The sequence below is a fragment of the Xenopus laevis genome, chromosome 3L, assembly GCF_017654675.1.
Source record: "Xenopus laevis strain J_2021 chromosome 3L, Xenopus_laevis_v10.1, whole genome shotgun sequence".
In the NCBI taxonomy this organism is placed as follows: Eukaryota; Metazoa; Chordata; class Amphibia; order Anura; family Pipidae; genus Xenopus; species Xenopus laevis.
The window spans coordinates 10,454,868-10,471,387 of NC_054375.1; the positions used below are offsets into that span (position 1 = coordinate 10,454,868).

The 16,520-nt window shown below is 44.9% G+C and overlaps 3 protein-coding genes across 6 annotated transcripts in view; 2 read left to right on the forward strand and 1 right to left on the reverse strand.

Moving 5' to 3' along the window:
- Window positions 1-16,520, forward strand: part of LOC121393056 — a 1,743,327-nt gene that overhangs the window by 1,002,500 nt on the left and 724,307 nt on the right. The window lies entirely within an intron of this gene.
- The window catches only part of LOC121400993, an 840,200-nt gene that overhangs the window by 815,784 nt on the left and 7,896 nt on the right, over window positions 1-16,520 (forward strand). The gene's annotated exons all lie outside the window — the stretch shown is intronic.
- Window positions 11,803-14,961, reverse strand: LOC121400973 (skin secretory protein xP2-like). Its single transcript, XM_041585333.1, has 9 exons — window positions 14,897-14,961; window positions 14,397-14,438; window positions 13,967-14,036; window positions 13,827-13,866; window positions 13,613-13,700; window positions 13,464-13,517; window positions 13,307-13,366; window positions 13,086-13,159; window positions 11,803-12,996 (listed from the first exon to the last, which is right to left on the reverse strand). The coding sequence occupies exons 2-9, from the start codon at window positions 14,427-14,429 to the stop codon at window positions 12,135-12,137; spliced, it is 1,281 nt and encodes a 426-aa protein (XP_041441267.1). The 5' UTR covers window positions 14,430-14,438; window positions 14,897-14,961; the 3' UTR covers window positions 11,803-12,134.

Genomic DNA, 16,520 nt, shown 5'->3' on the forward strand with positions numbered 1-16,520 from the left:
GCCTTCGGTACTAGTATAGGTAAAGTCTCGAAAAAATATAATGGCTTTGGGAGGATAGACATTTTTAATGCTATTATTCTCCCCAGCCATGAGATAGTTAGAGGGTTCCATCTATGGATAAGATATTTTATTCTCTGTATAAGTGGAGGGAAATTATATCAGTATAGAGTGCCATAAATTTTAGTAAGCTGGACTCCTAAATACTTCATTGTATGATCTTTCCATTTATAGTGGAAGGTTGACGATAGAGCATTTTTAATATCTATCGGTAGGTTCAGGGGGAGGGCCTCTGTTTTATCTATGTTAACTTTATACCCCGAGTATAGTCCATATTCAGTTAGAATTTTGTGAAGGTTAGGGAGTGACACAGTTGGGTTAGTCACTGTCAAGAGGACATCGTCTGCAAAAAGTGAAATGATGAACTCATGATCCTTAATTCTAGGACCTAGAATATCTGGATGATTTGTAATGGCTGAGGCCAGGGGTTCAATTCTTAAGGCATATAATAAGGGAGATAAAGGACACCCCTGTCTCTTACTGTTATTAATTGGAATAGAATGGACGGGTGCTCCAGGGAGTTTGAGATTTGCTCTAGGTGATTAGTACAACCCATGAATAGCTGTTAAGAAGGGACCTTCTAATCCGAGGGTGGAAAGGAGATCAAACATATAATCTAATAGTAGGCGATCGAATGCCTTTTCGGCATCCAAGCTTAAAAGAAGGACAGGAGTTTTATCTTTATGGATAGCTTCAATTAAGTCAATGGTACTTTTTGTGTTATCTCCTGCCTGTCTACCATTAATAAATCCTACTTGGTCCTTGTCGATGATTTTGGGCATGAGAGGGGCTAATCTGTTTGCTAGGATTTTTGTGAATAGTTTTAAGTCAGAACTTAGAAGGGCTATAGGTATTTAGCTACCACATTGGCATGGGTCCTTACCTTCCTTATGTATTAGGGTGATATAAGAAGATAGCATTGTGGACGGGATAGTTTCTCCTTTCAGAAATGAATTAAATAGTTGAACCAAGTATGGGGTCAAAATTTCCACAAATTTCTTATAGTAGGAATAGGGAAGGCCATCCAGGCCTGGGGCCTTTGAGGAGGGAAAGGATTTAATTGTGTCCTTAATCTCTCCCGCTGTTATCTCCTTATTTAAGTGGTGCAAGTCCTCAGGGGTAAACTTAGTGCTAATATTTTCCTCTAGAAAAGCCCTCCGTTGATACTGAATCCTATATAGATGAATCGGATGGTCTGGGAGGTTATAGAGTGTAGTATAATAATCTCGGAAAGCTTAAGTGATTTCCGAGGGTGCATATGCCATTTTATCACCTTAAAATAGCAGATTGTATCTGTTGGTCTCTCAATTTTTTAGCTAAGAGGGAGTGCGGCTTATCACCCCGCTCATAATATTTTAGCTTGGTCCAGCGTAATGCTTTTTCAATATTTGTTAACATTAGTGATTTTAATTGTTTGCGAAGTAAACAAATTTCTGTTCGTATTGTTGCATTTGGATTTCTATCTGCTGTGTTTTCAAGTGTTTTCAGTATCCGTTCCAAGGCAATCTTTGTATGCAATTTGGATTTTTTTCTGTGAGTTGATATCGCTATAAATTTACCCCTGAGGACTGCTTTATGTGCTTCACACAACATATATTTCATGGTTTGTAATACATCTGAACCTACATTAGGTTCATTCAACAGAGCTTCATTTAGACGCCAGTGCGTATTTCTCCCTGGAGTTTTGAACAATTCTATGTCCAGCAAAACCGCTGAGTGGTCCGACCAATGAATCGGAATAATATCTGAGGATGCTCGATAGGTTAATAGAGTTCTAGGGATTAAAATAAAATCAAGTCGTGAGTAGAGTTGATGCCTTGTTGAAAAGAATGTATAGGATTTATTATTAGGGTGGGGAACCGCCAGTCATCCTGAAGGTCCAGTCTGCGCAATAGTTGACGAAACCTTCGGCACTGGGTTTTATACTCGGTTTGTAGGGGAGGTGAAGTATGGTGCCTGAGCTCTGATATTACCAGATTAAAATCTCCTCCGATTATAATAGGCAAATGATAGTCTCAGCAAACGTTAGTTAAGGTGGATTTAAGAAAGGTAAGCTGATTAGAGTTTGGGGAGTAGATATTTTAAGTGGTTTCCCTTCCAGAGTGCCTTCAATAAATAATGGCCATTTAGATCTGTTAAGACCTTGGTGGATTTGAATGGGCAGTTCCTATGAATCATAGGGGCAAATTCACTAACCTGCGGAGTTGAGCTAGCGCAGCCTTCGCCGCACTTCGACAGGGCGCCGCTAATTCACTAAAATCTGAAGTTGAGCTCAGGGAGGCGAAAGGTAGCGAAGTTGCGCTAGCGTTAATTCGTCAAGCAAACTTTGCCTGGCGTAAGGGTGGACAGTAGCGCTAGAGTAGGTCTACTTCACCTCGCTAGCGAATATACGCCAGCGCCCATTAGTAAATCAGCGAAGTAATGAAATGACGTCACACTGGTGAATTTGCGATAGCGTTAGCCGATTTGCGCTTTAGTGAATTTGCCCCATAGTGAGAAGGCCAGTCCTCTTGGGATTCCTACAATTAAAATCTCCTCCGATTATAATAGGCAAATGATAGTCTCAGCAAACGTTAGTTAAGGTGGATTTAAGAAAGGTAAGCTGATTAGAGTTTGGGGAGTAGATATTTTAAGTGGTTTCCCTTCCAGAGTCCCTTCAATAAATAATGGCCATTTAGATCTGTTAAGACCTTGGTGGATTTGAATGGGCAGTTCCTATGAATCATAGGGGCAAATTCACTAACCTGCGGAGTTGAGCTAGCGCAGCCTTCGCCGCACTTCGACAGGGCGCCGCTAATTCACTAAAATCTGAAGTTGAGCTCAGGGAGGCGAAAGGTAGCGAAGTTGCGCTAGCGTTAATTCGTCAAGCAAACTTTGCCTGGCGTAAGGGTGGACAGTAGCGCTAGAGTAGGTCTACTTCACCTCGCTAGCGAATATACGCCAGCGCCCATTAGTAAATCAGCGAAGTAATGAAATGACGTCACACTGGTGAATTTGCGATAGCGTTAGCCGATTTGCGCTTTAGTGAATTTGCCCCATAGTGAGAAGGCCTGTCCTCTTGGGATTCCTACAAGATTGAAATACCTTAGGGTACAAATTGGTTTTAAGGATCTGATTCTCAGAGTCTTTGAAATGAGTCTCCTGGAGCATCGCAATGTCCGGTTTTAGTCTATGTATCTCTCTTATTTCCATTTAGCGTTTATCGCTGTTACGACCATTAACATTTAAAGATACTAGTTTCACCATCTTGATATATTAGTATGGGAAGCTGAATTGGATGCTAAGTAATCTGGACCAAGGGATATAGAACATCTCCACCAATGATAAGACCCATAGTGTAAGAATCCGCTGAAGTGCGAGTAATCCCAGGAATGACTCCAACAAATTAACAGACAATGTAAACAACAACCTCTGTACAACCTTTGTAGAAACAAAAATGTGGAATCTTTGTGTCATTTAAATCCTCTTTAATCAAGGAGCAGACAGACCACCTTTGCCTGTTCAGGGGAACGTCCAGGTCTGCCATAAGGAGTGTATGTTACCGTATATACTCGCGTATAAGCCGAGTTTTTCAGCACCCAAAATGTGCTGAAAAACTCGACCTCGGCTTATACGCGGGTCATACGCCAATCCCTCACCGGATCCCTCACCTCCCTCTCCCATATATACTCCGTATATACGCCAATCCCTCACCGGATCCCTCACCTCCCTCTCCCATAGCGCATCAGGACTCTGTGACTGACTGTCACGATCGCCGCCCGGAGCAGGTCCAGGAGCTCCGGGCGGCGCGTCCTTCCCTGCCGGCGTCCTTCCAAAATGGCGGCGCCCATGGCCGCCACGTGGGTAGAGGCGCCGGCGCCGCTACCCACGTGGCGGCCATGGGCGCCGCCATTTTGGGAGCGACGCCGGCAGGAAGGACGCGCCGCCCGGAGCTCCTGGACCTGCTCCGGGCGGCGATCGTGACAGTCAGTCACAGAGTCCTGATGCGCTATGGGAGAGGGAGGTGAGGGATCCGGTGAGGGATTGGCGTATATACGGAGTATATACGGTATTTGAAAGAAAATAACCCCTACTTTCAGCACCTGGGTGTGTCATTAGTAACTCCTCACTTCATTGATATTCATAGGCTCACAAAATGGGGTGTGGGGACCAGGGCCCTTTTGTATAAAGTGTTGTGTTATTTCCCAGCACCCACTGCTAGCCCTGTATTCTATATGGATTATCTTCTCCCTACAGGAACCAGCATGGCAGCACCAACTGCTAAACAGGGGCTTATTTATAATAATGGGATTATTGGACCCCCTTCCCCCATCCAGGCCATATTCTCCTAGAAGAGTTTGTGACCAAAATAAGCAGAGGAATTTCAAAGCTCTTGCTGCGGACTGTAAACATTTACATGTGTCCTGCACACTGTTGGGGCCGCAGAAGGAGCCTCGTATGTAGTTGCTGCATCTTTCCATCTCTCTGCCCCTGGTTGAGTTATAAGTTATTTTACTGTGACTGGTGTGCTTACAATTTTTTTTTTTTAAACTGTGGGCAGGCCTACCTTTCATTGTTATTCAGTGGTTGCAGGTACAGATTGATTTTCAATCAGCCCCTAGGCTTATACACGAGTCAATAAATTTTTCCAGTTTTCTTAGGTAAATTAGGTACCTCGGCTTATACACGGGTCGGCTTATACACGAGTATATACGGTATATAGTAAAGTTACTCACAGGTGATTTCCGACTCGACCCGTTGTTTCTCAGTCATCTTATTCTGAAGTGTGTCTCAGGGTAACAGAATCATTCCAGGGGCTTCTGTGTTGCAGCTTTAACCTTTTCCCATGTTGGCTGAAGTTTCTCCAGTTGCTCATGTTGTCTGGTTGGTGACTGTTGTGGCTGATCTGATCCCCAGCGGTTTCAGGAAATGAAGGTCTTGAAGCCGGGATCCTGTAGTATGAATTGGCGGGTTGTCTTTGAGCACGATAAGCTAAAATGGAAAGCCCCAGCGGTATGATATGCCTTTCTCTCTGAGCTGTTGGGGTTGCTGGTGTAGCTCCTGACGTTTAGCCAGCGTTATAGCGAGAGAGGTCACTAAAGATCTGGATTCGATGCCCTTGGTGCTCAATGTGGTGGTATTCTGCGTTTATCTATTATGCTTTCTTTGCTTTCAAAAAAGTGCAGACATATCAAAATATCTGGTGGTGTAGAAGAGCTTGTCCGCCTGGGTCCTAGTGCCTGATGTGCTCTATCAGACCTCCAGGCTTCTGGGGGCGAGTTCTGGGTAATAGATGAGAATAAGGCAGGTCTGGACTGAGATTCAAAAATAGGCCCTGGCATTTCAGCTACCACAGAGGCCCAAACAGCACCTCACCAGCCCACTAAATAGTGACTGTCTATGGCAACTTACAGCAGCCCTCTGGTATTTGGCAGAACCCACAGATTCCAGTCCGGGCCTGGAATAGGTGCACAGATATGTTCTAATTTCTGGGGTAGGCTCCTCTTCTGGGGACCCCTCTCACCTTAGTTTTGTCTTCTGGATCTGTTTTCCAGATCTTCTGTGATTCTGTGATTTTAGAGAGGTCAGTTGAGATCTAAGAAGGTGATTTTCCTCCTCTAGCATGTGTGTCTTGAATAAGCTCATCTGTTGTATTCTCCAAATGATCCGTTCTCTCCCCCAGGCTGGTCACCTCAGACTGTATATCTTTAAGCGCTATTTTGATATTGGCTGCTATAGTGGAGAGCTGTGCAAGTACCTCAGCGGTTACAGATACTTGATCTTGCGTCAGTGTGGCAGGATGAGGAGTTTCCCGGCGTCTCTCTGTGTGTCTAGGTGAGATAGGAGCCCAGAGGTCAGGTGGTAATTCTAGATCGAGTCCTCTCCGCCATCTTGTTGCAGGCCTGCGTGTAGCTGGTGTTTTCTGTAAGTATGGAGACATCGTCCCCGATGCTTCTTTCAGCTTTTATCTTTCCCATCGATATGTGCTCATGTGCATACACTAACACCCGCTTCTATCTGGTTGCTATAAACGTGCGTTAGTGGGCGTTTTCGCTTGGTCGGTACGGAGCTTCCCTGCGTGTGTGTGTTACTCACGTCCATTGCGCGCATGGGCGCCCGAGACTCTTCTTATTAAGTTGATGGGATCAGAGTTGGGGCTGGCGTTGGGCAGGAGAGTAAAGAATATTTGAATGAATCAGAGGGAATGGGGCCTGTGGGAAGGAATTATAAGCTCGAGCTCGTAGCTTTATTTTCTGCATCTTATTAGTTGCGAGTTGCACTTGGGTTAAGGTCAGTTCATGGGTGTTAAACGTGCGGGAGTAATTGCACGAGGGCAGCAAATAAAACTGACTAGTATTGATCCCACACCGGTCACAGAAAAGCATCAACAACTCCTCATTCACTTCTAGTAATTTGTTCCCCTGCCACTGCTGCTTTTTTTTGTAATAGGGATTCATTGAGACGCCATTGTGGGTTGCGGGTCTTAGATTCTGATTGTTGTCAATAATAATGTCTATAGGAGTGTCTCCAGGTTGGCCCCTATCTCAAATTTATAACACTTTCAACCATAAAATAAGTCTATTTAAAATATTTGGAAGCAAGCATGCGAAAAAATTATAATCTATAAATCTGTGGTCTTATCTCCAACACGTAGAGCATCTTTCGGTTGTTTTGGCTTGGTTGGTGTTAATTTCTCTGGACTGTTATAGATTCTTGCACACTCGGTGTCAATTTCGATTCAGGTGTGGACTTTAGAATTGAATCCTCCAATGATGGAAAGCCCATTTGTCCTTATCGTTTTCTTGATAACATATAGAATTGGCCGCGTTGGTTTCTAATACGTTCTTTTTATTTTGTTCTGTATTTTGTTATATATATATTAACCTTGACCATCAGTGAACAGTATTCGTGTGGAAGGTTTCTGTTTATCAGGATTGCTACTCTATCTTTGAGGCACTACACTGGAATGTTGGAGTTACTTTGTTTTTGATAAGTTGTCTTTGTACAATATGTTTCTTGTTCTTTTTGCCCATTTTTCTTTTCTGCACTATATAACCGTATGTTTTGTATATATTTGATCTCCATGTGTATGTAGTGCTATAGATTGGAATATACTCAGGTTCAAGGTGCGGACTATAGATGTCTCCTGGCTCTTCATATCCGAGTGTTTCCTCTTCATCAAGTGGTGAGCAGTTCTCATCTGTTCCTTGTTAGGAAGAGAGATGAGGTGGAAAATAAAGAAAGAACAAAAATAGATAAAACAATATATGTAACTCAACATTATGCTTACAACTTATTTACCAGCAATACTCAATGGTTTGGCTTGGAGGATTGCAAAATACCCTGGAAGGGAATGAGCCTTAAAGTCAAAAATGCATCAACAAAGTTGGGCTATAGTTTCTTGAGATTGTATTGCTCCACTCCAAAAGCCTCTAATTGGACAAAAAAAAATATCAAAAAGTCAAATCTTCTTATTGGTCAAAAATTCCTTCTTCTTTGGTCTATTTCTTCCAACTTTTCTAAGTTCTTAGGTCTGCTTCTTCTCATCTATCCGAGCTTTGTGACTCTTTCTCCTGTCTTGTTGGGGTTTCCCATCGCTAATATCATGCCTTTTTGGTTTGTCTTCCTGATGCTTACTTCAGGGTAACCCCACTGTTTCAGAACTGTCTGCATGTTATGTGTATTTCATGATTACTGAGTATCGGCTGTATTCCACAGCTTCACTGGGTATAGCCATCAGCAATATGCTGTGTTTCTCATATAACCTACTAAAAGTTAACTGAAAGGTGAACCACCTCTTTAAAGGTGAACAGCTCATTTAATGGACAAGTCGATAACCAGGAGATTGTGCCGTTGGCATGAACTACCCAATGACCTTGTCATGCCCAGGACCCAGGGCAGCTGCCCCCATTTTCCGACTCCCCAAGGAAAGCTCTGCTCCCTGGAGTCCCTGGAGCTCATGGAACCCAACCCAAGCCTACGTAAGGGACACCTGGGTGCACAACATGGATTGGTTCATGGCACCCTGGCCAAGGGACAATAGGTTTCAATATTGGGTTACTGGAGGGGATCTACCCAATAACACCCATAGTATTATTTTACTTTCCTTTATCCCACCCCAAATCCTACTTCAGATTAAGCAGACATGCGCCCCTTACACTGGGCTTGGGCAGTACCAGCTACAAATATGTCCTGTCCAATTTGTGCCCCCCTAGAACTGCTGCTGCCAAAATGGCCCTGTAATGTGTATGTTAGATAAGTGCAAGGAGATTCTCATGGCTAATCCCTTGTAAGTATCATTAAGCTTAGGCTGCCTATGTTGTAGTGCCAGGGGCAGTGTCGGACTGGGCCGGCGGGACACCGGGAAAAAACCCGGTGGCCCCAGATTCGCACCTTTTTCCTGCAGTGACTCCCCGACGAAGGGCAAATACAGTTGCGCACCTTCTTCCTGTATTGCCCGCAGCGCAGTGTGCCGGCTCAGAAAGGGAGGATGGAGGGGGGCCCTCAGACAGCAGCCCCGGGCCCCCCAGTCTGACCCTTTCCAGGGGTGCAATGCCACTCAATCACAGCCGCTTCTCCATTACGGCTTACGAGGCCCCTTTGTTGGGATAACAGGAGGGCGAGGGGACTTTTTAAAGGATTAGTCTATCTGCCCTGATCTTTTCTAAAGGACAGAATATTCAAATTGGTAAAAAAAAACAATATACCAGTCTCCTAATCTGTTACCTCAATGGAGCATCCAAGTGTTGGAGAGCTGATTGGTGCCATTTTCCCTGTGCTCCCAGGCAGGGCAGTCCTAAGAGTCTGAGTACCCCAGGGTAGAGCCCTGCAGGGTGTTGGGTACCCCCCAAAAAAGCAGCGAACCTGTAGGTTGTAGGAAGGACTTTCAGATGCAGGTTGGGGGGGTCTGAGGGTTTGCAGGTCAAGTTGTGGATCTTAGCAAGTTTTATTCCTTTAAAAGTTTTTAAAAATGTTTTTTTTTCTACCTAGCCCACTAGTGATGACATCACTTCCCGTTTCCAGCAACGGCACTTCCTGCTTTATGGTGGTCAGTGTGTTTGGCGGATCAGTTTGCAGATCAGGCAGTTGCGGGTCAGGTAGGTAAAAATGTGGGTGCGGGTTACAGGTCCGGGTTTCAAAAATTGTTTCCGCGCAGGATTCTACCCCAGGGTGGGGCCACTATATTAAAGGGATGGTTCACCTTTAAGTTAACGTTTAGTATTTTATAGAATAGCCGATTCTAAACAACTTTTCAATTGGCCTTCATTAGTTGTTTTTTTTCAATATTTATGTTTTATTATTCAGACTCTTTCCAGCTTTCAAATGGGGGGGTCACTGACCCCTTCTAAAACCAATGCTCTGTAAGGCTACACATTTATTGTTATTGCGTCTTTCTATAACTCTATTCAGGCCACTCCTATTCATATTCCAGTCTATTAATGCATGGTTGCTAGGGTAATTTGGACCCTAGCAACCAGATGTCTGAAATTTCAACTGGAGAGCTGGATGACTAAAAAGCTAAATAACCCAAAAAACACAAATAATAAAATAATAAAATATGATAACCAATTGCAAATTGTCTTAGTATGATGCAGAGAGGGATATTTCTAACAGTTAATTTAAAGCTGAACAACCCCTTTAATAGACAAGTGAATACCAGGTGATTTGCATGAACTTATGAGGGGTTATCTCAGTTCCACTTACAACTCTTAGGGCCCAGGCCACAATGTTTTTAACTCTTAGGGCCCCAGGCCACCAATGTTTTTAACTCTTAGGGCCCCAGATCACCCAATGTTTTTAACTCTTAGGGGCCCCAGGCCACCAATGTTTTTAACTCTTAGGGCCCCCAGGCCACCAATGTTTTTAACTCTTAGGGCCCCAGATCACCAATGTTTTTAACTCTTAGGGCCCCAGGCCAACCAATGTTTTTAACTCTAGGGCCCCAGGCCACCAATGTTTTTAACTCTTAGGGGCCCCAGGCCACCAATGTTTTTAACTCTTTAGGGCCCCCAGGCCACCAATGTTTTTAACTCTTTAGGGCCCCAGGAACACCAATGTTTTTTTAACTCAATTGCTTTAGCAGGAACCCCCACCCCAAAGGACGTCTCATAACCTGAGAAAGTGGTACCCAAAAAAACAAATCCAGCTTAGTCATTGGCCAATATCAAGCTCCTTCATATACTAAATGTTCTGGTATAGTGACAATAGGCTGGTGGGAAGTGGATGGAATTCCAGTGTTAAGAAAGGGGCCTTGGACTTGAATGGAAATGCTGTTACATTGTGGCCTATGGAGTAAAGCAATATTCTAGTTCCCTCCATCATTAGAGATCAGTATGTGTCCCTATGTCTTTCAGCCCCGTCATGTACATATTAATCAAATTAACCCTGCAGAGATATTAACCCATTCCCTTCTTTCAACTAAACCCTGTATCAGCACCACCACCCAGTTTTACCCTCACAGAACCGCTCAGTCATCTTTAGTAGAACGAGGCAACAGGAGCCCCTTCCCTCAATATTCACCATAGGGATTAAAGAAAAACACAGAGACATATTTATGGAGAAACCTGGCGGTGAGCACAGGATTTATTACAATTAATAGGCAATTTATATTTGGGCTCCCTAACAGTGGATGATCCAGAGGAAGGAGAAAAACCCTAGAGTGCTATGGGGGCCAATCTGCACTGAAGGTAAAAATTCCTTCCTGACTCCTAGAAACGGCAGTCGGTTCTACACCCTGGATCATGGCTAGACCGCCCCCTACCTATACACCCTCACCTATACACACCCACCTCCTATTCACCCCTCACCTATACACACCCCCTCAACCTTCTCCTATACACAACCCCCACTTTCCCTCCTATACTCAACCCCCTACTCTCCCTCCTATACACAACCCCCTACTCTCCCTCCTATACACAACCCCCCACTCTCCCTCCTGTACACAAACCCCTACTCTCCCTCCTGTACATAACCCCCATTCTCCCTCCTGTACATAACCCCACTCTCCCTCCTATACACAACCCACTACTCTCCCTCCCTATACATAACCCCCACTCTCCCTCCTGTACACAACCCCCTACTCTCCCTCTTTTACATAACGCCCATTCTCCCTCCTATACACAACCCCCTACTCTCCTCCTTTACACAACCCCCTACTCTCCCTCCTTTACACAACCCCCTACTCTCCCTCCTGTACACAAACCCCCTACTCTCCCTCCTTTACACAACCCCCTACTCTCCCTCCTGTACACAACCCCCTACTCTCCCTCCTGTACACAACCCCCTACCTCTCCCTCCTGTACACAACCCCCCTACTCTCCCTCCTGTACACAACCCCCTACTCTCCCTCCTGTACTCAACCCCCTACTCTCCCTCCTGTACACAACCCCCTACTCTCCCTCCTGTACACAACCCCCTACTCTCCCTCCTGTACACAACCCCCTACTCTCCCTCCTGTACAGAACCCCAACTCTCCCTCCTGTAACATAACAGACAGACACACACGACATACGCTCTCGGGGTAGGTCGGTATTAAGGAAAGGATTTAGGCCGTGGTGGTGGGTCGGCGCAGCAGGTGAGTCTTTGAGTGGAATGCTGAAAAGAAAAGATTTAGAAAATGTTAAGATAAGAATAAAGACAAACACTTGTTTCTTTAGGAATATTAAAGGCTCGGTGTTGCTTTAAGAGTGCACTTATTTGTTGGGCCTTTGGGGACTGTTTGGGTCTTATTGGCCTACTATAAAATCAACACTTTATCTGGCAGACTTAGATCCCTGTCAGCAACCTCTTACACCCTAAAGGCAGCCAAACATTGGTCTATTGGGTGCGCCCTCAAAGTGATCAGCCTGCGGGCTCAACAGACAGGGTGTATGACTTCCTTTCTATTGTTCTGATTGAAAATGCTCAGAAGAGCAGGAAGTAAAGTGGAGCTGCATTGGACAACATGAGGTATCTCTAGAAGAAGGGTAATTGTCAGTAAATTGATACATTACCCAAACCCTGCGGAGCCTCTTCATTATGGCCTTCTTGACCCGTTTTCGGAGGGTCGGCCTTTCTATCACCGGAGGAACTTCAAAGGTCTCTTCCGCCTCAGGAGCTTATTCTTTATCTACTTCTTCCTGTTTCTCCTCCTCCGGTGTAGGAGCTGGTTTGTCCACATGGGCTCCCTGTTGTCTCTCCTCCGTCTCTGCAGCAGAAGCTTGTTGTTCTCCTGGAGCTCCGTCTTCCTTCTCCTCCTCCGCAGGAGCTTGTTGTTCCTCAGGGGCTCCCTCTTCTGTCTCCTCCTCCCCTGGAGGAGCTGGTTGTTTCCCGGGGGCTCCCTCTTCCATCTCCTTCTCCACGGAAGCAGGAGCTTGCTGTTGTCCAGGAGCTCCCTCTTCTCTCTCCTCCTCTGCTGCAGGAGCTTGCTGTTCTCCTGGAGCTCCTTCCTCCTTCTTCTCCTCCGCTGCAGGAGCTATCTGTTCTCCATCAGCTCCCTCTTCCTTTTCCTCCTCTGCTGCAGGAACTTGCTGTTCTCCATCTCCTCCCTCTTCCTTCTCCTCCTCAGCAGCAGGAGCTGGTTGTTGCCCAGATGCTCCCTCCTCTCTCTCCTCCTCAGCAGCAGGAGCTTGCTGTTCCCCATGGGCTCCCTCTTCTCTCTCCTCTTCCTTAGCAGCAGGAGCTTTCTGTTCTGCTGGAGCTCCCTCTTCTTTCTCCTCCTCTGCTGCAGGAGCTTGCTGTTCTCCAGGCGCTCCCTCTTCTCTCTCTGCAGCAGGAGCCATTTCTTCTTCAGGAGCTCCTTCTTCTTTCTCATTCTCTGGTGCAGGAGCTGGTTGTTCCCCAGAGGCTCCCTCTTCTCTTTCCTCCTCCTCCTCCGCAGGAGCTTGATGTTGTCCAGGAGCTCCCTCTTCTCTCTGCTCTTCCACCGCAGGAGCTCCTTCCTCCTCTCCCTCAGCTGCAGGACTTGCCTTTTGTTCCTCACTAGATTTGAAGGGAAAAAAATTTCATTATTGTCATTATTGTAAAGTGGCAGTAAGTGTAATTGAAAGTGTGTAGTGCAAAATACATACCCAGCAGCCTCCTGCAGCTTCTGCTCCCTCTCCCAGAGCGTCATGGCAAGCTGGTGAAGGTGCCATTGGATAGTCTGCGGGTGCAGGGGAGGCACAAGGATAGGAGCAAAGGGGAAAGAAAGGAGACAGTTATGATTATGTCTGTATATGTGCTGCTAATAGTACCTTTATACGCTGAGGACAGTGAGGGTGTGGGATTCCCATGTGATGGGGGAACTTACATTCTGCAGCCGCAGATACTCGACATGCTGCCCCCATCTCCAGTGTTCCGATGATGCTTCCTGTGGAAGGAGAGAGTCAATGTTAATAATAGAATTATTATAGAGACACACAGTGAATAATAACCTCTCCTATAATAATAATAATAGTGACACTTACAGGAGGCAGCAACTCCTCACTGTAGAGGGCGATACACTCCCTCTCGAGCACTTCCTGTAACATAAAGAAAGTAGCAGTGTTACACAAGAGCTGGCAATCTAATATCATTTATTCTCTATTTATCTAGACATCTGTTCTGCATTACATACCAGATAATGGATCAACACCCAGTACTCATAAATGTTGTCTCTGTGCGTCGTCCTCGGGTCGCTGAAATATCGAAGAATAAAGTCCTCTCTGAAAAAGAAAAATATCACTGAGCGTTAATAAAAACATTTTCCAGCCTTATTGCCCTTGCACTTACCCCTGGGGCAATAGCAAATGATTCCCAACATGTAATAAGAGCATTTATGTTTTACTTACAGGACGACGTTCTTGCCGTAGTGGACCCGGTAGTGATGTTCTGCGGGAAAAAACACATTTATGTTAAATACTGAGCTAAAGGGGGGAAGGAATTCACATATAATAAAACGTAGGAACTGATAAATAAAATAGGATTTTACCGTAATAAGAGGCAAGGGCCTTAAAGTCGGTGTCTTCCTCCCTGAAGTCCTCCAGGACGACGTACAGCGTCTGTAAGTGAAAGGAAAGAGCATTAGGGACAGAATACTAAATGGCTCTAAATGCTGCTCACAGTCAGTCTGGATCTGAGGAGAATAGAGACAGAAAAGGGTTTGGGGTTTCTATGGGGCAAACATTCCAGGAATAAGGTGATTTTATTCTGAAAAATGGAAATAAACGTAGTGGTTGTTTTTCCTGGATGTCAGTTCTACCCGCACAGAGGCAAATGGTATGGCAGCTCCCACCTGTATGTATAAAAGGAAGCAGTGCAGACAGACAGACAGACAGCTGCTTAAGGAGAGCTTATATAGAAGAGTGAAAGGGAAACAGCAGTTTGGATGAGAGAGGATTTATTTTACACTGAGGCATTACCAGGAGAGATGTCTTGATCGTTATCTCCTCCATCGTCGACACCTAAAGGGACAAATGGACACAATCAGGCAAAATGAAGTCACGGTTACAGGGTTTGTTCACCTTTAAATAAACGTTTAGTATGATGTAGAGAGTGATATTCTGAAACAATTTGCACTTGGGTTTCATTTTTTATTGTTTGTGGTTTCGGAGTTATTTAGCTTTTTATTCAGCAGCTTTAAAAAAAAAACAATTGATGACCAATTGAAAAGTTGCCAAGAGTTAGCCATCGTATAACATACTAAAAGTAAACTTAAAGGCAATTATTTCCTTCTGTATATTCCCCTATTTGTATTATTAATGCTGCTGATAGCGATGAATGGGCTTCTTATAAATCCCATATACAGTAACCATATGGGCTCATATGCACAAAGCCACGTGGGACCCCCCTCAAGTGAATTTAGGGCAGATTTGCTGAAGAAGAAATCATGTGCTGAATCAGTTGAATTTGCAAGATTTACCTCTTCAAGAAGATTCTCCGATGTTAAAAAAATAAATTGGGGGCGGCACAAGGCCGGGGCACCCCAAGGGGTCTCCCTAAGGAACCCCTGGCTCTCTCTTACACTGTTCAGATGAAGATGGATGTGACTGAACAATGGAGAAGCCAAAAATAAACCCAGGTGTTATCAGGCAGGTGTAACAGCAAAATCACAGTCCAAAAAAGCAGGAAAAGCTCTGTAGCAATCTGTATAGAAAAGAGAATAAAAAGGCAAGTTAATGAATTTAGTGCTTAATATTTCCTATATAATACAGAGGAAGGCAGAGATCTATTGTCCCCTAAACTTGAGCTTTGTCAGGTCCTGGGCCCTTTTTCTTTATTGTAGTAAAAGTTATTTGTCAAATAACCCCAGAGAGAATATACACTTAACCCTGAGCCAACCAACGGACTAAACCAACTGTCAAATCCCTATGGATAAAGTCACCTCTCTTCTATGGGACCTGCTGTTCCTCCCACTCATTTACTATCACCCCCTACTGTCCCCATGGCACGTGCCAAGCTTCCCACCCCTAGTTACAGACTGGGGGGCACCAACTATCTAATTTTTCACTAATTTAAGGGATATTTGGCAAAAAAATGTCTTGGAGAGAATATACACTTAACCCAGAGCCAACCAACGGACAAAACCAACTGTCAAATCCCTATGGGTAAAGTCACCTCTCTTCTATGGGACCTGCTGTATGTCCCCCACTCATTTACTATCACCCCCTACTGTCCCCATGGCACGTGCCTCTGCTTCCCACCCCTAGTTCCAGACTTGGATAAAGGGAACATGTATTTAGCTACAATGTTGGTACATAAGAGCAGGGCTGGGGGCAGATACCAGGGGGCAGAGGGGCAAATCTCTAAGGAGCCTGTCAGTACTGGGAACACAAATTAAGCAGCTTATGGTGAGGTACAGGGGTCCCCAAATGTTCCCTTCATTAATAAATGTGAATATTTGCTGACAGTCCTGTATAACTGCCAAATCCTGGTCTGTGTCTCCCAACCAGCACTAAGATTAAAGGCTCCTCCCAAGCACATTTTAGGGGAAAATTCTCTAAATTCACTAAAATCAGTGAGAGGTGCAACACCCACTAGTCTGGGGGAAAAACCTTGCCCAAATTCCTGCCTCTTTTTGCACTAAAATAAAGTTTTTTGGCAATAAATCTCCCAGAGGGAAAGTCCACTTACCTCTCACCACAGGGCCAACCAACGGACTGAACCAACTGTCACAACGCCCGGGTGAAGTCACCTCTGTTTCCTGCTCTTAAAGGGGAAGTGTCCCCTTTTGATGAGTGAGGTTTATATGGCATTTATTTCTAATTAGATGTGCAGTACATACACAGCCTATTAAGTACACTGAGTATTGCTTTGTATGTGTGGCCTATTGAGTCTGTTGGATCCATTCATTCATCAGCCAGGGTTCCAATCAGTGCTGCTGCTGTTGTTCATAGCACACAAATTATATATACATATATCCAGCACCCGTAGCGGCTATATCCTCTTTGTCTATTAAACTCCCACCAATCCAACTATAATTAGGCCTTTGGGTTCTATAGTCGCTCACCGTTCAATCCATGTGGCCCAGGTGCTCTTGGCCCGAG